General features: G+C 31.9%; 1 protein-coding gene across 1 annotated transcript in view; it reads right to left on the reverse strand.

Moving 5' to 3' along the window:
- LOC135955897 (ecdysone-induced protein 74EF) overlaps positions 1-26229 on the reverse strand; it is a 474814-nt gene that overhangs the window by 296905 nt on the left and 151680 nt on the right. The window contains exon 3 of the mRNA XM_065506301.1: positions 1849-2208. Coding sequence (XP_065362373.1) covers positions 1849-2208 — 360 coding nt within the window. The remainder of the gene's footprint in view (positions 1-1848; positions 2209-26229) is intronic.

Below are 26229 nucleotides of genomic sequence, written 5' to 3' on the forward strand. Positions count from 1 at the left end.
TAGAACTAGAACAGAACTAGAACAGAACTAGAACAGAACTAGAACTAGAACAGAACTAGAACTAGAACTAGAACTAGAACTAGAACTAGAACTAGAACAGAACTAGAACTAGAACTAGAACAGAACTAGAACAGAACTAGAACAGAACTAGAACAGAACTAGAACAGAACTAGAACAGAACTAGAACAGAACTAGAACAGAACTAGAACAGAACTAGAACAGAACTAGAACAGAACTAGAACAGAACTAGAACAGAACTAGAACAGAACTAGAACAGAACTAGAACAGAACTAGAACAGAACTAGAACAGAACTAGAACAGAACTAGAACAGAACTAGAACAGAACTAGAACAGAACTAGAACAGAACTAGAACAGAACTAGAACAGAACTAGAACAGAACTAGAACAGAACTAGAACAGAACTAGAACAGAACTAGAACAGAACTAGAACTGAACTAGAACTGAACTAGAACTGAACTAGAACTGAACTAGAACTGAACTAGAACAGAACTAGAACAGAACTAGAACAGAACTAGAACAGAACTAGAACAGAACTAGAACAGAACTAGAACAGAACTAGAACAGAACTAGAACAGAACTAGAACAGAACTAGAACAGAACTAGAACTGAACTAGAACTGAACTAGAACTGAACTAGAACTGAACTAGAACTGAACTAGAACAGAACTAGAACAGAACTAGAACAGAACTAGAACAGAACTAGAACAGAACTAGAACAGAACTAGAACAGAACTAGAACAGAACTAGAACTGATCTAGAACCTGAATTAGAACCGATAAAACGTCTACAATATGTGCAAAATATAAATAAAACAGCAGCAGTTTTACACAATTTATTTTTAAGGGGGAAATACAACTAGAAAATCTATAAAGGTGGAAAGTAATTGAAGTGATAGCTAATTGAGAATTTCGTTTTTTAAGTTTCTGTATGTTTTTAAGTAGTCTATAATATATGATAAATGAATGATAATGAAATTGAGTTTGTCAAAGAGGCAACTGTAGGCTATGGTCAGACGTCTAACTTATAAATAAAGAAATATTCTAAAGCATTATTGTTTTTCCGAATCAAATTATATTGTACAATAATATCCTGGTTTGTACTCGAGTTTTAATTAAAACTATTGATTAAGTTTTTTGATTTTGGAAAATTCATGGTTTTCTTAATAAATAACTATTACATTTCTTTTCAAAGTTCCAGGAGTACTCTACTTTCCATACTCTATCTTTCCATTTGGCAAAAAAATCTTTTACCACAATTTGTCTCACTAATTATAATTTATATTGGATAATTTTTTTTAATATCTATGCTTTTACCTTTCGTTACATTTGAGATTTTTAAATCTTTTTATATTTAATCTTTTAATTTTATAAACCTTTAACATTTGCCCCCACACTCAGCAAAGTATAGACATTTTTATGTTTTAAATCCCAACAGCAAAGATTTATTAAACTGGTCATAATTTTAAAGTCAAGCAAACAAACGGTTTAGTCAACACCAGCTGGTCATGATTAATATTCAAAAAAATACAAAAAATAAAACTTTCTGTAAAAAGGAAACTTGAAAAATGGCTACAAATTTATGCAATTTAAAAGAGACGTTAATAAGAATATTAAACTGGAGAGAAAAACACACCTTTACAAACCCAGACATTCAATTATTCACACTAAGTAAAAAAAAAAAATCCTCAAATAAATCTCGCTATAATTGTAGAAATATGAATATTAATAAGGCTGACGAAAGAAAAACTACTACTTCAAATACCAATTCCTGTTTATGACGCCTTCATTTAACAAAAGGCAAAAAAAAAAATACAAAAAGGAGGACTTACCGTTATTATGATTGAGAAAAAGATTTTCCGCTTCTGTTGTATTGTTGGAGGAAACACCTGCTACAAGTCCTGCTGCTACGACAGCAGCCGATGAAGCCTGTTGATCTGTTGTTAAATTTGGTGTTGAATAATCGTATTGATTGCTATTGCCACCAATGCTGCTACCAGCAATTGATTTATAAACATGTTGTGGCAATTGCTGCTGCTGTTGATGTAGTTGTTGATGGCGTAATTGTTGTTGCTGCTGCTGTTGTTGTAGTGAGGATGATGTATAAGGATTATTATAAATATTACGTGTATCGTTATTGGCAGCAGAATTAACTGAACCTAAACCATTTACCGGAAAATGACGTGATTTCCCTAAAAAGAGAAGAAGTGAAGAGATACACAAATAAGAAAAATTATAGAAAACTTGTTAAAGAGACAAAGTGAGAAAAATTATAAATTTTGGGGTTTTTATTTAACTTCTATAACACCTGTTTACATAAATATGAAATGTGCTGCTCATTTATTTGACCCCAAATAACTTGTTTAATTTCTGCGATGAAAAAGAAGAAGGGAAAGGAAGATGCAAGTGTAACCGTTAAACCCACTCGAAAAGCCAGGGAAGTAACCAAACGCAAAACACATCTCAAAATTTAAAAAAAACCTAAACAAATGTAAATAATTATTTTGCCAGTGTGTTTTTACTTTTAGCTAATATTCTAATGTCAGTTTTAGTTCTGTTCTAGTTCTGTTCTAGTTCTGTTCTAGTTCTGTTCTAGTTCTGTTCTAGTTCTGTTCTAGTTCTGTTCTAGTTCTGTTCTAGTTCTGTTCTAGTTCTGTTCTAGTTCTGTTCTAGTTCTGTTCTAGTTCTGTTCTAGTTCTGTTCTAGTTCTGTTCTAGTTCTGTTCTAGTTCTGTTCTAGTTCTGTTCTAGTTCTGTTCTAGTTCTGTTCTAGTTCTGTTCTAGTTCTGTTCTAGTTCTGTTCTAGTTCTGTTCTAGTTCTGTTCTAGTTCTGTTCTAGTTCTGTTCTAGTTCTGTTCTAGTTCTGTTCTAGTTCTGTTCTAGTTCTGTTCTAGTTCTGTTCTAGTTCTGTTCTAGTTCTGTTCTAGTTCTGTTCTAGTTCTGTTCTAGTTCTGTTCTAGTTCTGTTCTAGTTCTGTTCTAGTTCTGTTCTAGTTCTGTTCTAGTTCTGTTCTAGTTCTGTTCTAGTTCTGTTCTAGTTCTGTTCTAGTTCTGTTCTAGTTCTGTTCTAGTTCTGTTCTAGTTCTGTTCTAGTTCTGTTCTAGTTCTGTTCTAGTTCTGTTCTAGTTCTGTTCTAGTTCTGTTCTAGTTCTGTTCTAGTTCTGTTCTAGTTCTGTTCTAGTTCTGTTCTAGTTCTGTTCTAGTTCTGTTCTAGTTCTGTTCTAGTTCTGTTCTAGTTCTGTTCTAGTTCTGTTCTAGTTCTGTTCTAGTTCTGTTCTAGTTCTGTTCTAGTTCTGTTCTAGTTCTGTTCTAGTTCTGTTCTGTTCTAGTTCTGTTCTAGTTCTGTTCTAGTTCTGTTCTAGTTCTGTTCTAGTTCTGTTCTAGTTCTGTTCTAGTTCTGTTCTAGTTCTGTTCTAGTTCTGTTCTAGTTCTGTTCTAGTTCTGTTCTAGTTCTGTTCTAGTTCTAGTTCTAGTTCTAGTTCTAGTTCTGTTCTAGTTATGTTCTAGTTCTGTTCTAGTTCTGTTCTAGTTCTGTTCTAGTTCTGTTCTAGTTCTGTTCTAGTTCTGTTCTAGTTCTGTTCTAGTTCTGTTCTAGTTCTGTTCTAGTTCTGTTCTAGTTCTGTTCTAGTTCTGTTCTAGTTCTGTTCTAGTTCTGTTCTAGTTCTGTTCTAGTTCTGTTCTAGTTCTGTTCTAGTTCTGTTCTAGTTCTGTTCTAGTTCTGTTCTAGTTCTGTTCTAGTTCTGTTCTAGTTCTGTTCTAGTTCTGTTCTAGTTCTGTTCTAGTTCTGTTCTAGTTCTGTTCTAGTTCTGTTCTAGTTCTGTTCTAGTTCTGTTCTAGTTCTGTTCTAGTTCTGTTCTAGTTCTGTTCTAGTTCTGTTCTAGTTCTGTTCTAGTTCTGTTCTAGTTCTGTTCTAGTTCTGTTCTAGTTCTGTTCTAGTTCTGTTCTAGTTCTGTTCTAGTTCTGTTCTAGTTCTGTTCTAGTTCTGTTCTAGTTCTGTTCTAGTTCTGTTCTAGTTCTGTTCTAGTTCTGTTCTAGTTCTGTTCTAGTTCTGTTCTAGTTCTGTTCTAGTTCTGTTCTAGTTCTGTTCTAGTTCTGTTCTAGTTCTGTTCTAGTTCTGTTCTAGTTCTGTTCTAGTTCTGTTCTAGTTCTGTTCTAGTTCTGTTCTAGTTCTGTTCTAGTTCTGTTCTAGTTCTGTTCTAGTTCTGTTCTAGTTCTGTTCTAGTTCTGTTCTAGTTCTGTTCTAGTTCTGTTCTAGTTCTGTTCTAGTTCTGTTCTAGTTCTGTTCTAGTTCTAGTTCTAGTTCTGTTCTAGTTATGTTCTAGTTCTGTTCTAGTTCTGTTCTAGTTCTGTTCTAGTTCTGTTCTAGTTCTGTTCTAGTTCTGTTCTAGTTCTGTTCTAGTTCTGTTCTAGTTCTGTTCTAGTTCTGTTCTAGTTCTGTTCTAGTTCTGTTCTAGTTCTGTTCTAGTTCTGTTCTAGTTCTGTTCAAGTTCTGTTCTAGTTCTGTTCTAGTTCTGTTCTAGTTCTGTTCTAGTTCTGTTCTAGTTCTGTTCTAGTTCTGTTCTATGCTGTGCTTCCCATTATTTACTTCCGCTGCATATGTAAATATCTCTTTAATTAAATTATTTAAAAGTTTTCATTTCTGTCTCCCACCTGCCTTAATTTGTTTTTATAAAACACAATTTTCCTTCAAATTAAAAATCACACAGAAAACCCAATGGGAAACTTTATTGCCTTTTGTTGATTTTCACACATGAATTATGAAAATTTTACGTTTTTTTAACTCTTTCCGAACATCCCCACCTTTTCCAAAAAGGGTATTTTTTCTTAGTGTGAACGTTGGGAAATACATACGATTACAATGGCAAGTGTAGTCATGATAGTGTGTTTTTTTTTTAACCGGAAATGATGATGCGGAAGCTGTTTTAATGAAGTTGTAAATACATACATAAAGCCTTCCCCCCTTTCGTGTCCCCACCACAATAGCCTGCAAACCCTTTCACTTAACCACTATCACAATAAGCAAACCAATTTTTTACTACAAATAAAAATCTTTGGTTATATTTGTTTATTATGGCTGTCCTTCAGTATGTCAAGCTGATTGCAAATAATTCGTTCTCATGCTCTCCCTGATACTGTCTGTGATTTTATTGTTTTATTTAGTTTGTGTGAGTGGGTTTACGTAATTGTAATGGTGTGCGTCTATATTTTTGATTATCCTTGTCTTTCCTTATTAATTATGCATGTTTCGGTGTGAATCATCAACACTTGTTAAAGGGAAAAATTAAATGATGATGCTGCTGCTCCCAGCTTGGATTTAACTGTTGTCTCTTATATATATTGTCGTTGTAACAATTTTTAAAAAAATCTTGAACTGTTACAATATTTCAAGCATAAAATTGCTTCTGACTTTAATAATTTTCATAAATTAAAATAATCTAAAACAAAATATGAAGCTAATTAATATTCTATTTAAATTTGAACAAATATGAATATTTATTCTTAAAGTTTCTCACTTTAAAAACACTTAGGTCCTTGCACATAAAATTCTTCGTTATTTGCCAATTGTTTGGCAAAATTTATTGACAGTTTTAAAAATCCATTTAGAACGAAAAAAAGTCCCAAAAAAATTTCAAACATAAAAATTTTCTTCACATCATTGATTTGTTTACAAGGTAAACAAATCCTGCAATTTGATTTTTTGTTTGTTATTGTCCTGGTTGACTTTTATATAAGCTGGGTTATGGTTGTTTAACTCTTTATATTTGGTCTTTATGGGCTATTGCAAAAAGAAACAGAGAAAATAATGTCATAAATAGGCATATGACACAAATGGAAAATTCAGTGGAGAGAAACTCAATTTAAAAGTTGATTTTGTTTGTGTTCGTCAATAAAAAACACATTTTGCAATAACAAAATATTTTCGTTTCAAAATTTTAAATTTTTTTCGGATGGCAGACAAAACGGAAACAGAATATCACAACAATTGTTTAGTGAAGCGCAAGACATTTAAAGCTTTATAATAGAGCTTTTGAAATAAAAAAAAAAACATAATACATATGACACAAGGCGTAATTTAAATGTCATATAAACGGGCTATAGACATATGCATAACATTTGTTGTAAATACTTTTAAACTCAAAATTAAAAACACTTTAATATCCATACACATGCATTCAAAAACGAGGGAAAAATTCAAGACAAGAGAAAAATTTAATTCAGTTCTAGTTCAGGTTTCGAGCTCATTTTTTAGCTTAGGTTCTAGCTCAGTTTCTCTTTCAGGTTCCAGTTAAGTTGTAGTTCAGGTTCTAGTTCAAGTTCTAACTCAGGTTCGAGCTCAAGTTCCAGCTGAGGTTCTAGCTCAGGTTTTAACTCCTCTAGATCAGGTTCTAACTCGGACTATAGCTTAGGTTTTAGCTCAAGTTCTAGCTGAGGTTCTAGCTCAGGCTCTAACTTAGGTTCTAACTCAGGTTCGAGTTCATGTTTTAGCTCAGGTTATATTTCAGGTTCTAGCTCAGGTTCAAGATCATGTCTTAGCTCAGGTTCTAGCTCTGATCCTAGCTCAGGTTCGAGATCAAAATATAGCTGAGGTTCTAACTCAGGTTAGAGCTCATATTTTAGCTCAGGCTCTAGCTCAGGTTCTAGGTCTGGTTCTAGTTCAAGCTCAGGTTCTAACTTAGGATCTAACTGATTCAAGATTAGGTTCGAGACCAGGTTATAGCTCAGGTTCTAGCTCATATTCTAACTCTGATTCTAGCAAATGTTTTAGTTTAGGTTCCAGTTCAGGTTCTAGTTCAGGGTATAGTTCTAGTTCAGGCTCTCTTTCAGGTTCTCTTTCAGGTTCTTGTTCAGGTTCTAGTTCAGGTTCTAGTCCTGGTTCTTGCTCAGGTTCTAGGTCATATTGTTGTTCAGTTTCTAGTTCAGTTTTAGTTCAGTTCTAGTTCAGGTCGTAGTTAAGAGTCTAGTCCAGGTTCTAGTTCAGGTTCTATTTCAGGTTCAATTTCAGGTTCTTGTTCAGATTCTAGCTCTGGTTCAGGTTCTACTTCAGATTCTAGTTCAGGTTCTTGTTCAGTTCTATTTCAGATTCTAGTTCAGTTGCTAGTTCAGGTTCTAGTTCAGTTTCTAGTTCCAGTTTAGGTTCTAGTTCTGGTTCTAGTTCAGGTCGTAGTTCAGGTGTTAGTTCAGGTACTAGTTCACGATCTACTTCAAGTTCTAGTTCAGGTTCTAGTTCGCTTTTAGTTCACTGATAGTTCAGGTCCTAGTTCAGGTCCTAGTTAAGGTTCTAGTTCATGTTCTAGTTCAGGTTCTAATTCAGGTTCAGGTTATAGTTCAGGTTCTATTTCAGGTTCTAGCTCTGGTTCAGGTTCTACTTCAGATTCTAGTTTAGGTTCTTATTCTGTTCTAGTTCAGGTTCTAGTGCAGGTTCTAGTTCAGGTTCTAGTTCAGGTTCTAGTTAATATTCTAGTTGAGGTTCTAGTTCAGGTTTTATTTCAGGTTCTTGTTCAGATTCTAGTTCAGCTCCTTGTTCTGTTCTAGTTCTGGTTCTAGTTCAGGTCTTAGTTCAGGTTCTAGTTCAGGTTCTAGTTCAGGTTCTAGTTCAGGTTCTAGTTCAGGTTCTAGTTCAGGTTCTAGTTCAGGTTCTAGTTCAGGTTCTAGTTCAGGTTCTAGTTCAGCTTCTTCTTCTGTTCTAGTTCAGGTTCAGGTTCTAATTCAGGTTCAGGTTCTAGTTCAGGTTATAGTTCAGGTTCTATTTCAGATTCTAGTTCAGGTTCTTGTTCTGTTCTAGTTCATGTTCTAGTTCAGGTTCTAGTGCAGGTTCTAGTTCAAGTTCTAGTTCAGGTTCTAGTTCAGGTTCTATTTCAGGTTCTTGTTCAGATTCTAGCTCTACTTCAGATTCTAGTTCAGCTTCTTGTTCTGTTCTAGTTCAGGTTCTAGTTCTGGTTCTAGTTCAGGTCCTAGTTCAGGTTCTAGTTCAGGTTCTAGTTCAGGTTCTATTTCAGGTTCTAATTCACGATCTACTTCAAGTTCAAGTTCAGGTTCTTTTTCATGTTCTAGTTCAGTTTTAGTTCAGTGTTAGTTCAGGTCCTAGTTCAGTTCCTAGTTAAGGTTCTAGTTCCAGTTCAGGTTCTAGTTCAGGTTCTATTTCAGGTTCTTGTTCTGTTCTAGTTCTAGTTCTAGTTCTAGTTCATGTTCTAGTTCATGTTCTAGTTCTATACGGGTTCCAGTTCAGGTTCCAGTTCCAGTTCAGGTTCTAGTTCAGGTTATAGTTCAGTTCTAATGTCAGTAATTGTTTAATTAAAGGAACTTTTTAAATCACTCTCTCCTAAAATACTATCAACATAGTCCAATGGAATTTTTGCAGGCTATAAACAGTTGTCCTAAATGGTGAATATTTGTTTTGAAACCCCATTTTTTAAATTATACAAAATACAGGAGCATATTTAAATGGCTGGTTATTTAGCATGATGAGTTTCATAACAATAGCCTGTTAAAGACAGAAAGAAAGACACATACGGCGACTATGTCAGTTTAACCTTTAAGACATTAAAAACATATGTGACCCTCCCAAACTCACAACCAATCCCAAACAAAACCGTACCGAAAGGGTTAAATCCACAAATAAAAAAAATGTGATTTGTTTTTTTCTTTTTGAGAAAAAAAAAAAAGAAATAAATATCAAATTGTTGGCAATAAAATTTACGTAAATAGCTCAATTTAGTTTTTCTTTGCTCAGCTCTGCTAAGGGGATTCAGGGCTATTTGCTATTCATGCTGTTGGGGTTTTCGTTGATGTTGGTTGGTTGGTTGGCTAAACGGTGAAAATTTGCCAAATTTGTTTGAAAGTGTAATAAATAAAATATAAGGATTTCCTAAATAGTCCTAAGTGTAAAATTTATATATTTTATTCATTTTAGATGGCAACAAAAAAAGGATAAAATGTTTAATGGATTTTGTTTTTTTTTTGATTTTTTGTTTGCAGTATAAACTAATGAAGGTGTGCATAAATTTCAATTGACCATTAACCAAATAATATATAACAAAACGTTTTTTTTGAAATTTAAATAAAATAAAATTGTTTGGCTTGAACTACAATTATATTTAAGTATAGTGTTGTTAGAAACTTTATTTGGCAATGTAGAGGGCAGTTTAAAAACTTCCTAGGGGTAGTCATTTTGTAGTGATTATTTGGAAAATTTGTTATTTATAGTAAATTCTTGCAAAATTTACAAATATCAGCTTTATAAATATTTCCAAAAATTTACTATTTAAACTAAACTTTTCAAAAACTTTACTATTTTTATTTCATTTATCAGCAATTTGATACTATACCAAACAACATCTCTAATTATTTTTCAAATTAAAATATCTTTCTTTCTCTTTATTTTCACCCATAAAATACTTTAAAATAATTCCACATCAAAACCTATTATCCTCAATAGCCTTCACATCAAGCATTTCTATCTTATAACAAATTTATAAATTTGTAATTTCCTATCAATTTGTGTGTGCCAAATGAAAAAACAATTCATTTACAATAATTTGCTCTGGCTGAAAATATCGTAAGACACACAAACCTCTCATTCATTCATTTATTTAGAATTTTGCCTTAAAACGTTGCACAATGGGGCAGTATCAAAATTTATTGATCGGATTTGAAAGATTTTTACATTTTTGTATAGGGTTCAGATAGGTCTTGAAAAAACATATTTGCGCTTGCTGTTTATCTGTTATAATTTCCGAGTTATAGGCATTTCAAAAATTAAAAATCCGCTTAAAATTACCAATAATATACAAAAGATTTCCGAGCAATATCGATTCAAAAATAAACGATTTTCAATTTAAAAATTCAAAAAATAGTAGATTTTTGCTGGTTTTTGGGCGAAATAGTGACTTAACTCTTTTTTATACCCTTCACCATGAGTGGCAAGGGTATATATAAGTTTGTCATTTCGTTTGTAATTTCTACATTTTTCATTTGCGACCCCACAAATTATATATATTCTGGATCGTTATAGATAGCGGAGTCGATTAAGGCATGTCCGTCTGTCCGTCTGTGTGTTGAAATCAACTTTCCGAAACCCCCAAATAACTTACATACACGATTCGTACATCAATATCTCCGAAATTCTTCCTGCTCGGTTGCTAAATCGAGAAAATCGGTCCACAAATGGCTAAGATATAAGGAAAAAACCAGGACAACCTCGCTTTTTGACCAATTTTTGACCCATATGGATTATGGATTACTAAATCTTTAATATAGACAATATGGATAACTAATCATAGATATTTCAAATGACAGTGCAACGATGTATATAAGACCATAGTAAGTTGGACCTACAATGGGTCAAAATCGGAAAAAATATTTTTTAACCCGAATTTTTTTTTCACCAAAAATTTTTTTTCATTAAGTATTTTCCTATAAACGCACTTTAATTTATGGGCCACTGTAGCATTATTAATAATATGTGGATGATCCTTTGCTATGGATTGTTTCAAAAATACAGTCTGGCATAATTTTTTAAGCACATTGGAATCAATTTCCTCCCAGACTTGTTTAATTCTTAGTTTCAGTTCTGTCACAGTCATTATGCAACTTTACGGGCCATGTAAAGTTGCATAATGGGTTTAAGTCCGGACTGCAAGCCGGCCAGTCCAACAGAGGAAGGCTATGTTCATTAAACCAAGATTTCGATTGCTTAGAAACATGGCTTGCAGCATTATCTTGTTGGAATATACAATCTTCATCCATTTTTTCATCCATAAATGAGAGAAAAGCATCTTCCAACAATTCGTTATAAATCGCACTATTCATTTGTGTTAGAACAAAACATATTTTTGAATTGCCAACTGCAGAAAACGCTGGCCAAACCATAACACTGCCACCAGCGAGATTACGTTTTGAACATTACATTCCGAACATCGTTTGATCTCAAATCCTGCCAATAGCATGAGTATGAGTCATTACCGTCTAAATTAAATTTTGTTTCGTCAGAGAAAATTACTTTTTTCCACTCATCTGTCCATTTCATATATTTTCTTGCGAATTTTAGATGATTTTCTTTATGGTGCTTTTTTAGCATTGGTTTACATTTAGGCTTTTTCCATTTTATGTTTTCATCGTATCGTAAAATGTGTGCAAGGCGTTTGAAAGTCACTGGAAGATTCAATTTATTCTTTATTTGTGTGGAATTCAATTTGTTAGTTTTGTATTTCCCTTTGTGGGTTTGCGAATTCCATAATTTTGAACTTTCTTCAAGAAATTTCGCACTACACTTTCCGAACGATCGATTTTACGTCCAATTTCTCTATTGCAACATCCTTGGTCGTGAACAAATTTAATTTGAATCTTTTCTTGATCGGACAAAAAAGTTCCCTTGGGCATCTTTAAAAGTGATGAAATTTATTGATTCAAATAGAAAAAGTCGCAGCAAATTGAGATGTTACTATTAGAAACGTTTTTTAAATTGATAATATTTTATTTTTGGTAACTTTTTTAAAAAGAAATTTCACGTCTACGTTTATACGAATCGTCCACTTAAAATAGCACCATGATCATTTAATCGCATAATTAAGGCAAACAACAAGAATAAGAAAAAAAACTTGTTTACTTTCAAAAAGTACCGTGAAGTTGTCTCTCATTAAAAAAGCTAAATTTTGCTTTTGGATGAGAACAACAAAGATATAACAAAACAAGTAAGAAAGTATGATCGGTCAAGCGCGACCATATAATACTCTACACTAAGTAAAAGAGTAAAAACATTTTTCTTTTAAAATTTCAATAATTTACATTTTTGAGTGATTTTCGGAAGTGGGCCTTATATGGGGGCTATGACCAACTATGGACCGATCACCATGAAATTAGGTCGTGTGATTTATGTCTATATTAAAGTTAACTATGTTGAATTTTTTGTGTTTACCAAAATTTTTAAGCGATTTATGCACGATAAAGTGATTTTCGGAAGTGGGTCTATATGGTAGCTATGACTAATTATGGACGGATCGTAACAAAATTTGGTGACATGAATTTTGTATATATAAAACTTATTTGGAGCGCAATTTGTGGAGATATATTTATAAATTACACATTTATGACCGATAAAGTCCAATTTCGGAAGGACATTTGTATGGGGGCTAAGTGAAATAACGCACCGATTTCAGCCAGTTTCAATAGGCTTGGTCCTTGGGCCGAAAAAATAATATGTACCAAAGTTGATCGAAATATCTTCAAAATTGCGACCTGTACTCTGCGCACAAGGTTTACATGGACAGCCAGCCAGCCAGCCGTCCAGACGGACGGACGGACATCGTTTAATCGACTCAGAAAGTGATTCGGTCGGTATACTTTAAGGTGGGTGTTAGACTAATATTTTTTGGGCGTTACAAACATCTGCACAAACGCATAATACCCTCCCCACTATGGTGGTGTAGGGTATAAATATGTGCAATTTTTTGAATATGTCGCCCCTACGCCCTTCTGAATTTGACCTATTTATTATCAAAATTTCAAATTTAAACCACATGCTCTAAAATCGCAAAGCCGTAATCAAAAAACGGAAGGCAGCTTTCGAAACCTTGACGTATTCCCTATTTATGCCCAAAGTATTTTCCTAGCCCCAATGAAAATGTGAAACCTGTAAGCTAAAATTAAAAAAAAAAATTTTTTGTGATTTTCGCTCCAACTTTTAGGAATTGTGAGATTCCGTTTGGCATTTTGACAAGTTTTTTTACAATTTGTTATTTAGAATGACAAATTTAAAAAACGTTGAGAATTTCATTGAGTTTTGTTATTAATAAATAAAGTTTTTATTACATGTTACATATTTATTGAGTTTCTAAAACTAAAATTTGTATCAAAATTGTAGTAGATTTGGAAATATTAGGAATAATTTGATCCACATTTATTCCGAACTATTTTTTTTATACCCTACACCACCATAGTGGGGAGGGTATTATGCGTTTGTGCAGATGTTTGTAACGCCCAAAAATATTAGTCTTATACCCACCTTAAAGTATACCGATCGACTTAGAATCACTTTCTGAGTCGATTAAGCGATGTCCGTCCGTCCGTCTGGTTGGCTGGCTGGCTGTCCATGTAAACCTTGTGCGCAGAGTACAGGTCGCAATTTTGAAGATATTTCGATCAAATTTGGTACATATTATTTTTTCGGCTCAAGGACCAAGCCTATTGAAACTGGCTGAAATCGGTCCACTATTTCACCTAGCCCCCATACGAATGTCCTCCCGAAATTGGACTTTATCGTTCATAAATGTTTAATTTATATATGTATCTCCACAAATTCCGCTCCAAATAAGTTTTATATACACAAAATTCATGTCACCAAATTTTGTTACGATCGGTCCATAATTAGTCATAGCTCCCATATAGACCCGCTTCCGAAAATCACTTTAACGTGCATAAATCGCTTAAAAATGTTGGTAAACACACAAAATTCAACATAGTTAACTTTAATATAGACATAAATCACATGACCTAATTTCATGGTGATCGGTCCATAATTGGTCATAGCCCCCATATAACCCCACTTCCGAAAATCACTCAAAAATATAAATTATTGAAATTTTAAAAGAAAAATTGTTTTGCTCTTTTACTTAGTGTAGGGTATTATATGGTCGGGCTTGACCGACCATACTTTCTTACTTGTTTTTGTTTAGATAAGTTAATGTTTGGTCTTACAAAAGAATTCAAGTCAAAAATATTAGGTTCAAAAATATGCCACTTTAAAACTCCGTCCTTCAAAAATATTGCAATTCTAGTGTTTTTTCAAGACCTAGCCGAGCGCTTCCCAAATATAGGAAACAAAAAAATTACACATGTTTAAAAATTTTACATGTCGAAGGTACTCAAATTTGAGACCCTATAGCGCCGGCCCTCGGATCAGACCAGCCATTTAGAAATGCCAGATTTATTTCCAAAAAAAAATTCTGCCCCACTGTTTGTTGTTTGATTTTCTATGTACGTAAAGAAAGAAAAATCAATTTGGTTTTTCAAATTTTTACCTAAATATTTATTGGCATTTTGTGCATAAATATTGAAAGATGAAAAAGTCCTTACCCAGCTAAGGTTTACTTACAGCAGAGAGTGTTAATGAAAATTGTATGTGGCAGAAATGCTTTAAGCTAGTTGTTATAGATTCAAGCATCTAAATATGTATATGTATGTACTTGTGTATATGAATTGTGTGTAAGTGTGTTTCTAATATTCGTATTCATCTTGATTGGAAATCAAAAATTATGTTGATGCCTTAGTTTTTCAAAAAAAATAGAAATGGTATTATTAAAGGTGTATGCTGTTTGGTTTAGGCTCAAAATGAGAGTGAAATTGAAATTTAAGTTAAACTGGCAATTATTAAACACATTTGAGAGAAATTGTTAGCACACTTTATTAGCTTCAAAATATTGTAACAAACATTTAGTAAATACTAGACATTACTGCTTAACATATTTAGAATGACTACTGCTTACCGTTTGCATTACTTAGGAGTAGTTAAGTAATAGTTTCATACTCGATTATCAGAATTTGATAAAGTGAATGTTCCTTGAATTTAATATCCACTTGAGAAACGCAACCATATAATTCTCACTTGGTTAATAATATTTTAGGCATAAAACTACTTCTACTCCGAGAACTGCTGAAAAATTTAGCATTTGATTTTCATAAGTTACTTCGATATCAACCTTCTGAAATAAAACACAGGCCATCAACAAGAATAAGGATATCTGTTGGTCCTTACTACTAATAAGTTATTATATTCCATACATATAAAGATTTTTTATTTTAGAGATATAAAAATAGTGAATTTTTTAATATCCCTATATATGGTAGGAATAGACATACAATGCTCCTTATTTGAATTCAATTCCATTCTGGAATTCTATTCCTGCTTTTGCCTACGCTTGATGTATACCTGTCTTCACCAAGTCTCTCCTTTTTTTCTGCTGCCTTGCGGCTGTTCCTCGTAATGCATGGCCAAACCATCGCCATTTCCTGCTCAAGAATTCAATTCAATTGTAGGAACAGACATACTTATTTGAATTCAATTCCATTCTGGAATTCCATTCCTGTTTTTGCCCACTCTTGATGTATAATTGTCTTCATCAAGTCTCATCTCTTTTTTCTGCTGCCGCAAAGGTGCATGGCCAATCCATTGCCATTTGCTTCTCAATATTTAAATTTGGATTTGGCATCGATACCCATAGTTTTACTATGTTCGATATTCTATTAGACAAACAAATTCAAATGATTTTTGCGCTCTGGTGGTGAGATATGGGGCATCTTAAGAAGTTCCTTCAATCGATATTATGATGCTACGCAAATTGCGATATGTGTTCACGTCCTAGAACTGCATATTTTGGATATGATTTAGAAGGCATCAGACGATCCTCAAACTCCTCGTTATCCCACTGTTGATAACTATTTCTCATAACAATGCCCAGCAATATGTTGAAATGTAACGGCGAAAGTCTTTTATATTTGTGAGAGCTTTCCAAATGACAATATGTGTTCCGCGAACTTTTTCAATGAAAACCATTAAGTGGTAGGAATCTTCCTCTTACTGATTGCTCAATTATAATGCGTGGGCGGTTATGTGATTTACCCAGGATTTCTGAGCTCTAAAACTTGGCTCTTCGAAAATCTTTAGTAAGAGAGTCAATAAGTCTTATGTTGTTAATATTAGAAGCGTAACACCCCTTCGATTTTTGGCTTTCGTGAGATTATCTTTCTTCAATAAACTGATGAATATGCCTCGGAAACTTCTGTATTATTCCATTTTGGGCCACGTATTCCAAGATTGTGAAACAAAGGGAACTTTGTTTCATGTACATGATGTTTTTGTTGAGTATGTCAACCATATTTATTCGTTCGTATACTTTCTGTACAGAAATGTCAAAAACTTCACTGTGTGGACACGAATGCAGTTTCAAAACAGAATTTAAAAATGTTTTGCAGCAAATGTTTCACAGTGTGGACCGGAACTATATAATCAAATATTCGAAGAACTATTTTAGAGAGAATCTTTAGTTTTTATAAATTGCTTGTTTGGAAATCTGTTTGGCGCCCTGATTTTTCTATTTCTGTAGCTAAATCATGCCTCCCGTAATGGCTACTACAATTGCATATTGGTTGGGGTTTTTGTATAACCATTGCCAATATCTTGAAGTAATAGTGTACCCAAATATCCAGATGGGATTTGGAGATCTGAAGATGTTAAGTTTTTATTAAAAAAATTGTATATTTTATACAGGTCAAGGGTTCTAAATGATTCGACTGCATTTCGTGAGTATATGCCAAGATTTTCTGTCCATTTCCGTTTGTTTCTGCGTTAGGTTCGTCCTTTTCCATAGCTCTATAATTTGACTTGAAATCTGGAGTTTTCCATGCGTCTTTCAACATTATTGAGTTGGGCGTAAGGGATATTAATTGCTTTCTTTCGAGGGTCACTTATCCACTCTTCGGCATTTACAAATTTGTTTACTTTTTCAGGTAGTTTTTAGGGTCGTTTAACTTTTCTTTTCTTCACCACCACAACCTTTAGTCTGGTGGTGCTCGTATAGTGATGATGATCGCCGGAGCTGTGTGCACAACATTCATTTCGAACATCTAAGAGGGCAAGGCACCATATCCTGCTGATGGCAATAGACTAGACGATTGCATGCTTTGCTATCAATCTGAGGTTTGCTGGTTCGATTCCCGCCAGAGACTCTGACAAAGCAAAAAGCTTCCCAGTTTGTGTTTATTTAAAATGAAATCTCGTGATGCTCAGGTAATACCCACGTAACTTTATGGAATATTTTGTGTAAAAAGATTCTGTAACTTATCATCACCAATGTGTTGCCTAAGGAAATTTCTGTGAACACCTCAACATTTTTCGGCATTCGCATAATATACCATGGCCTTCCATAGCTCATTCTCAATTTGAGTTATCATTGCCTATATAGTTGGGCGTTGAAATCTCCCATCACTGTCGAGATACCTTTGAAATTCTTCATTTGTCTTTGGCTTTGAAGTCTCATTCATTATATTCACATTGCACAAATGTGTTTCCTTTAGAGAGAGTGCTCGGACTCGTTCTTATATAATTCTATCAGAGTATGCGTACCAGTCTATCAGGGCATTTTACTCTTCTCTGCTCAGTGGAATATCTACCTACTAGAACGCTGTTGGTGGGCAGGTTTGCATTAGAAATACTAAACTATTTTTGAAAACTCCACAGAATCTCATCATGTCAAAGATCTAGGAAAATTTCAATGAATCTAAAAGCATCCTTATATTGAAAGTTCCAAACTGTATCTGGTGTTTAAGCTAAACATCGTCATCAAATTGATTGATTAGGTACCATTTTCATTCTTTGAGGTTTCGGTAGTAAGAATAAAAGTTGTGTTGCTGTTTGTGGTATTTCATATCATGTTTTTATAGCTGTTTGCTACAAGATCCGAACCCAACATCCAGCCACCCATATCATGGGGAATATACACTAGCAGTTAATGGTTATTCGTTATTTAAAAGTGACAATTACTTGATGTTCAAGGTGATATAGACACTTTCAACACGGAAACGCAGATTGTCAGAGTCTTCATTATCAGTTTCTCTGTATATCTACGGAACTTCTCAATATCTGCAATCTGTGACTTGCCCAATATCACCCTTTGCCTCCACTGGCCTCCACTAGCAATGGAGGTTAGGAATGTATAAGAAGTCCCAAAAATAGTGAACAATTTCAATTTACCGTACTTTGAGCAGTAAGTTTTGCTAACCAAAATTGTATGGCAATTAATGGCTGGTAAAAATTTAGCATTACTAGAGAGAACTGCGAATATTCATTGTTGAACAATATTTTAAAAATAAGGACAGTTAAATCATCAAAAGTGATGAAGCACATTTTTACCTAGATGGCTTTATAAATCGTCAAAAGGCATTTGGTATAAAAAACTAAGATGTGATTATCGAAAAACAAATGTATCCATAACGTGACACTGTTTGTTGCGTATTTTGGGCTCGAGACTTCATTGAATTTACCAAACTTATTTGAAAATAAGGCTGCGGCTGGATATCACGACATGATAACAGAGTTCTTCCTATCTAAATTGGATGAGGTTGATCTCGTAATACAATTCAATTACTATATGAGAAATTTTCTGGCCCCCAGATTGTCTGATTCAACACCATTGGCCACCATTCCTATTAAGCTACTTGAACTTAAAGTTCCATGGCAACAATCCCAAATTTAACCACATTTATGCAAAAGTGTCATAGAAAATATAGACAAAAGGGAGCAAATGTTCCAAAAATTATTAATTTTATTAGAATTTTAGCCCATTACTAGCTAACGAAAGTTGGATATGATTACATTTATTAGTTCGATTCCAGTATCCGGAACTTCTTTAGGCAGTGTTTGATCAATATAATGAAATACTAAACTAACAGCCTTTCAAAACTATTGGTCAGTTTTTTTAAGTGTTGCAAAGAATTAAGTAAAACTACATATGTATTTTACATGTACGTATAAAGCATATGTAAAAACATGCATATAGATGTCATATGTAAGCGTCTGTATATGTATATTTTTCTATTATTTACTGCATGTTGATGTCAATCAACAAAATATATTGATTCTGAAATAAAAGTTTTTTTACAGACTTAACAACATTTATGAAGATGATGACGATAAAACAACTACAAAGAAAATTATATTAACACATATACATATATATGTATTTGTAGGAACACATACCAACATACATATGTATGTACTTAACAATGTATGTAAATGTAACATGACTAAACGATTTATGATGTAATAATATTGGGTCAGTAATATTAAATAATCTGCTACAGCCATGTAGAAAGAAGTCCTTAGCACATAATCTCATTTATAAAGGCACATATACATAGTATATGTATGTATCTATGTATATGTGTCTCCCTACTAATACTATGACATTGCATAAATACATTTACATTTATGAAAAAGAAAAATAAACAAGAAAAACTTGTTACTAATAAGATAAATAACGGAAGTTGTATAAAAACGTAGGAAGTTATTACACCTGGCAGGTGAATACAATATTATTATCAATAAGCATAAATTATTAATATTTACTTAAACACCCTGATTCTTAGGGATATATATACACTAAGATAAAATTACATTAACACACTTATACATTACATACATATAAAGGACATTCTATATTATTTATAAGGTTGCTATACATACGCATACATACACATTTATTAAGGATAGCTAAGATAATTTTTGTTCACATATATCATACTTGCATATGTATGTATGTATATTAGGCCGGGACGATTTGCATGGACGACCAAAAAGTAAAAAAATCGTAAAGCAAAAATGCAATCTACGGAAAATTCTAAGAAAGATTCCTAAAGAAACCATAGGTCTAAAATCAAATCCTATCTCGCCCATTTCGTATTTTATCCAATAAAAAAAAAGTAAGAGTGCTATATTCGGCTGTGCCGAATCTTGTATACCCTTCACCAAATTATACTTCAAAATAAAAATTTTAAATATTTTTAGGTAAACAAAATTTAATTTTTTTCCAGTTTTGAAAAAAAAATGTTTTCGAATTGTTTTTTTAAATTTTTTCTTTTAAAGTTTAAATTTGTTTTTTAAATTTAAAAATTTTTTTAAATTTCGTGAGAAGCTGTAATTTCTACATTTTTCATTTCCGACCCTATAAAGTATATATATTCTGGATCCTTATAGATAGCGGAGTCGATTAAGCCATGTCCGTCTGTCTGTCTGTCTGTCTGTTGAAATCAATTTTCTGAAGACCCCAGATATTTTCGGGATCCAAATCTTCAATAACTCTGTCAGACATGCTTTCGAGAAGTTTGCTATTTAAAATCAGCAAAATCGGTCCATAAATAACGGAGATATGAGTAAAAAAACGGGACAACCTCGATTTTTGACCTATTTTTGATCTATATCAGGATTACTAAGTCATTAACAGTGTTGCCAGGAGCTGGCGAAAAAAGAAGCTATATTGGCTTCAAAAAAAGGCCAGAAAAAGCTAAACCGCTTTACAAAAAAAGCCAAAAAAAAAGCTAAAATATTATAAATTAAGAATTTTGGTTTATATTTATTTTTAAATAAAAAATTAGAAAATATGTTCATAAAATTCATCTGCTTTACTTAAAGGAAGTACTAAAAAGTTAAATACTAGATTAACCATGTCAGAAAATGGATATTGTTGGTTCTATATTTGTCCATTTGTAGTTTAATATATTCTGCCCCTGAGCCTTAAGCTTCGTAATTTTATTAGCACTTTAATTTTTCACTATCAATATGACATAATATATTTTTTTTGGTTTTACTACTTTATTATCAACGGTAAAAAAATTGATTTTGCGTAGAGTTTTCATATGGTAATCTTTGTCGCAATTGCTCAATTAGTTTAATTTGTCGTATTATTTTTGTCATAATCTTCACTAATTAAAACGTTCTTTATTTTATCTCTCATTCATCAAACTAGTATGAAAAATGTGTCAAAAACATTAAACAATTTTCAATTGGCGACGATAATGGATCAAATTCCTTGAATTTTAAATCAGAAAATAGCAAATGATTTATTTACTTTTTGTACTTTGTGCAATACTGGTTTTAAAAAAAGATGGTACGCCAAATTATAATCAGTGTATTAATTACTTAAAAGTTTGGCCTTTTAGAATTGCTGGTTTGACGAAATTAAAACAAAATGGGTTTTAACTCGAAGCATAGATCCACAAGACGGCTATTGATCGCCATCGAGTATCACAAGCCTGCAAGAGTTTGTGGGGCTCTTGTCCATTATATAATGATGAATATAATGTGTAATAACAATTTTGTCTTGAAAGAGAATTTGCTAGACATTTAAGCTTTCAGATATAAAATACTCTATTTCATTTTGAACCACTTGATATTGGCAATTGTTATTTGTTCTTTTAATACTGCACAATTCTTGAGTATGTTGAAAAGCTAAATGAAAATCAGTAATGAATTAAAATGAAAATGGTTCACAAATATAAATTTAGCCTTTTTATTTACTCTTTAGTCTCGAAATTTTTAGCCTTTTTTAATTTCAAAAAAGGCTATTTTGAAATTAAGAAAAGGCTAGAAAAAAGCCTCGAAGCTAAAACCAAAATTTCGAGGCTAAAGAGTAAATAAAAAGGCTAAATTTAGCCTCAAAAAGGCTAAACTGGCAACACTGGTCATTAATATAGACAATATGGATATCTAATGATAGATATTTCAAAGTCTATTGCAACGATGTAGATAAGGCTATAGTAAGTTGGAACTACAATGGATCAAAATCGGGAAAAATATTTTTTAACCCGAATTTTTTTTTTCATCAAAAAATTTTTTTTGTCATAACATTTTTTTTCCAAAAAAAAAAAATTTTAAAAAAATTTGTAAAAAACTTTTATTAAAAACAATTTCAAAAAAAATAAATATTGTTTACCTAAAAATATTTAAAAAAATTCATTTTAAAGTATAATTTGGTGAAGGGTATATAAGATTCGGCACAGCCGAATATAGCTCTCTTATTAGTTTTTTTTAATATTTAGCAAAAAAAATCTTTTGATGAAAAAAAAAAATCCGGTTAAAAAACTTACTATGGTTTTATATACATACGTCATTGAAAAGGTCTTTGAAATATCTATCATTAAATATCCATATTGTCTATATTAATGACTTAGTAATCCAGATATAGGTCAAAATTCGAGGTTGCCCTGGTTCTTTCCTCATATCTCAGCCATCTGTGGACCGATTTTGCTGATTTGAAATAGCAAACTTCGAAGATATCTTCAGAAAATTTATTTCAACAGACACACGGATATGGCTTAATCTACTCCGCTATCTCTAAGGATCCAGAATATATATACTTTATAAGGTCGGAAATGAAAAACGTAGAAATTACAAACGGAATGACCCTTCTCACGAAAGTGAAGGATATAAAAATATATATTGAACAGTGTTGCCAGTTTAGCCTTTTTGAGGCTAAATTTAGCCTTTTTATTTACTCTTTAGCCTCGAAATTTTGGTTTTAGCTTCGTGGCTTTTTTCTAGCCTTTTCTTAATTTCAAAATAGCCTTTTTTGAAATTAAAAAAGGCTAAAAATTTCGAGACTAAAGAGTAAATAAAAAGGCTAAATTTATATTTGTGAACCATTTTCATTTTAATTCATTACTGATTTTCATTTAGATTTTCAACATACTCAAGAATTGTGCAGTATTAAAAGAACAAATAACAATTGCCAATATCAAGTGGTTCAAAATGAAATAGAGTATTTTATATCTGAATGCTTAAATGTCTAGCAAATTCTCTTTCAAGACAAAATTGTTATTACACATTATATTCATCATTATATAATGGACCAGAGCCCCACAAACTCTTGAAGGCTTGTGATACTCGATGGCGATCAATAGCCGTTAAACGTCTTGTGGATCTATGCTTCGAGTTAAAACCCATTTTGTTTCAATTTCGTCAAACCAGCAATTCTAAAAAGCCAAACTTTTAAGTAATTAATACACTGATTATAATTTGACGTACCATCTTTTTTTAAAACCAGTATTGCACAAAGTACAAAAAGTAAATAAATCATTTGCTGTTTTCTGATTTAAAATTCAAGGAATTTGATCCATTATCGTCGCCAATTGAAATTTTTTTAATGTTTTTGACACATTTTTCATACTAGTTTGATGAATGAGAGATAAAATAAAGAACGTTTTAATTAGTGAAGATTATGACAAAAATAATACGACAAATTAAACTAATTGAGCAATTGCGACAAAGATAACCATATGAAAACTCTACGCAAAATCAATTTTTTTCCCGTTGATAATAAAGTAGTAAAACCAAAAAAAATATATTATGTCATATTGATAGTGAAAAATGAAAGTGCTAATAAAATTACGAAGCTTAAGGCTCAGGGGCAGAATATATTAAACTACAAATGGACAAATATAGAACCAACAATGTCCATTTTCTGACATGGTTAATCTAGTATTTAACTTTTTAGTACTTCCTTTAAGTAAAGCAGATGAATTTTATGAACATATTTTCTAATTTTTTATTTAAAAATAAATATAAACCAAAATTCTTAATTTATAATATTTTAGCTTTTTTTTGCTTTTTTTTCTAAAGCGGTTTAGCTTTTTCTGGCCTTTTTTTGAAGCCAATATAGCTTCTTTTTTCGCCAGCTCCTGGCAACACTGATATTGAAATATCATTGGATAAAAGACGATATGCGCAAGATAGGATTCGATTTTAGACCTATGGTTTCTTGGGGAAAATTTCTTAGAATTTTCCGCAGAATGCATTTGTGTTATACGATTTTTCGTGAAAAAAAATCGATCCTCCCTAATGTATATAGTAATATATCAGAGCTGTAAAATAATGATTAAGTTTTGAATGAATCATTTTTGAATCACTCCCCACCGTAGTTTGCAAATAAAAAAAATATTATTCTAACACCCGGCATAAATTAAACCATAGACTCAGAATCACTTTCCATATGTTGATAACACATAGCTTGTAAGCATGACAATATTAAATGTTAAAGCCCCTAATATTAACATTGAAACAGCTAAAATCTCTAGAAATATAACATTCTAGATTTGTCCGTTAAGATAATTCATGAAACTACTGGAAGATGACACTGTATATAAATAGTGGCAACGGATTCAGTCAGTTTAATTGTATTACCACTGGTAATTTACCAGATACAATTTGACGTGGGCGTAGACAAGGATTATTCGAGTTTAAGTTATTGAAATGGACCCTATAAATGCTCCATGAGGTCTCAAAGTAGGGTAACTTTGACATGTAACATTTTTAAACACTTGCGAATTCTTTTTCCCATCTGATTTCAAAGATTTTTATATTTTTGGAAAGCGCTCGATCTGGAAAAAACATTTTTGAGAGTGTTATTTATCTCTTACAATTTCCGAGTCATAGGCATTTGAAAATTGAAATTTATAAATTTTTCCATACCATACCACTTTTTTTAAATACTTTTCCACTTTTTTAAATACTTTTGAACCGAATGGAAAAATTGCAATATTTTTGAAAGACTGAGATTTAAAACGGCATATTTTGAAATCTAGTTGAGATATTGACTTGAAATTTTTCCGGAATAAATTTGGATCAAATTGTTCCTAATATTTGCAATCCTATTAATATTTTGATACAAATTTTAGTTTTAGAGACACAATAAATATGTAGTATATAATAAAATCTTTATTTATTAACATAACTCAATGAAATTGAGAAAATTTTTTAAATTTGTCACTCTAAATATCAAAATATAAACAAAACTTGTCAAAAGGTCAAAGGAAATCCCGCAATTCCTATAAATTGTAGCGAAAATCCCAAAAATGGTATTTTTTACAATTTTGTCCATAGGGTTCACATTTTCTTCCAAGCTGGGAAAATACTTTGGGGAAAAATAGGACAATCCAGCTTTGGGATTATGGCCCAAAGTTGAAATTTTGATAAAAAAAATTAGGTCAAATTCCGAAGGGCGTAGGGGCAACATATTCGAAAAATAGGACATGTTTTTTATAACCAAATGTTCAACGTAAAAGTAGCTTCTAAAAAAACATAAAATTTTTATATGTTCTTAACCCTAGGTCTCCACGTAGCAATTTTTATTGCTAAAGCGATTGATGATTGCTTAAGGTGGAGAAAATGTTCGTCACAAATATAAAACTGAACTGAACTGACAGCTTATTGCTTAGCAGTAATTGCTCAGGCAATTAGTAAAGCACTAATTGCGCAATGGATTGCTACATATGGCAATTTGCGGCCTACACTCGCAAATTTCATTGACGCAATCAAATTTGAAAATTGCAGCAAGAAATATTGCTACGTGGAGACCTGGGGTAAGAAAGTCTTTTTTTATAAAAAAAGAGTTATGTCCCCTTTTCTCCCAAAAAATCTACTATTTTTTGAATCTTTAAATTGAAAATCGTTTATTTTTCGATCCATAATTGATATTGCTCTGAAAAGTCCATAGTTCATATGCAATTTAAAGCACTTAATAAAAAAGTAGTAGAAATACTACTTTTTAAAAAAACATAAAATTGTATGTACAAAATGCTTTAAATGTTAGTTTAAAGTGATAAATTTCTCTTAAAACAATTTTTTCCAAAAAATATTTAGTAGTAGAAATACTACCTTTTTGGAAAAGCTAAATTTCATACAAAAATCATAAATAAACATTTAAATTTTTATTTTGAGGATGTTTATTACATTTCACAATATTTATTTCAAAAAAAAAAAATAGTAGCAGAAATACTACTTATTTTAAAATGAAAAATGTTTGCTAAAAATTAATTGAAATATTAGTTCAAAACAATTAAATGCTTTTAAAACATTTTTTTGAAAAAAATTATTTAGTAGTAGAAATACTACTTTTTTAAAAAAGCCAAATATCAATTGAAAATTTTATTTAAAAATTTTAATTTTATATTTTAAGGCTGTTTTGAAAGTTATAACAATTTTTTTTGCAAAAACTACAGAATTTACTGCATTTTATAAAAAAGTAGTAGAAATACTACTTATTAAAAAAAACGTAAATTTGTGCCAAAAATCGCTTTAAATGTTCTATACATATTTTTCAAAAAGCGAACTAAGGTATGGAAACATTTTAAAATTTCAATTTTCAAATGCCTTTAACTCGGAAATTGTAAGAGATAAATAGCACACACAAGCATGTCTTTTCAAGACCTGGCAAGACCGAGTGCTTTCCAAACATATAAAAATCTTTGAAATCGCCCCTGTAGCAATTTAATAGCTTAAACTCGAATGCTCCTTGTACGTCAAATTTTATTCCGATCGATCAGATATTTAGAAATGCCAGATTTATATCCAAAAAAAAATTATTCTGCCCCAATGGAGTAACTATTTAAAATGTTGTGTAAATTTAAATAAAGAGTTGTTACAAATTTTAGACTACTGATCGTTTTTATTTGCAATTAAAAAAATACGGTTTAAATAAACCACCGTTTTTAAAGGGTAAAAATGTAACAATATGAATGGAATTAAAGTTTCATCCAGAATTAAATATTCTTGAATGCATTCAGTTTGCTTAAAATATGATGGAATTCATGATGAATAAAAAATCAAATATGAATCATTCTTTTACAGCTCTGTAATATACATACATATGTATGTATGTTTGTCTGTATTAGA

This window comes from Calliphora vicina, chromosome 3 (assembly GCF_958450345.1).
Source record: "Calliphora vicina chromosome 3, idCalVici1.1, whole genome shotgun sequence".
Classification (NCBI taxonomy): Eukaryota; Metazoa; Arthropoda; class Insecta; order Diptera; family Calliphoridae; genus Calliphora; species Calliphora vicina.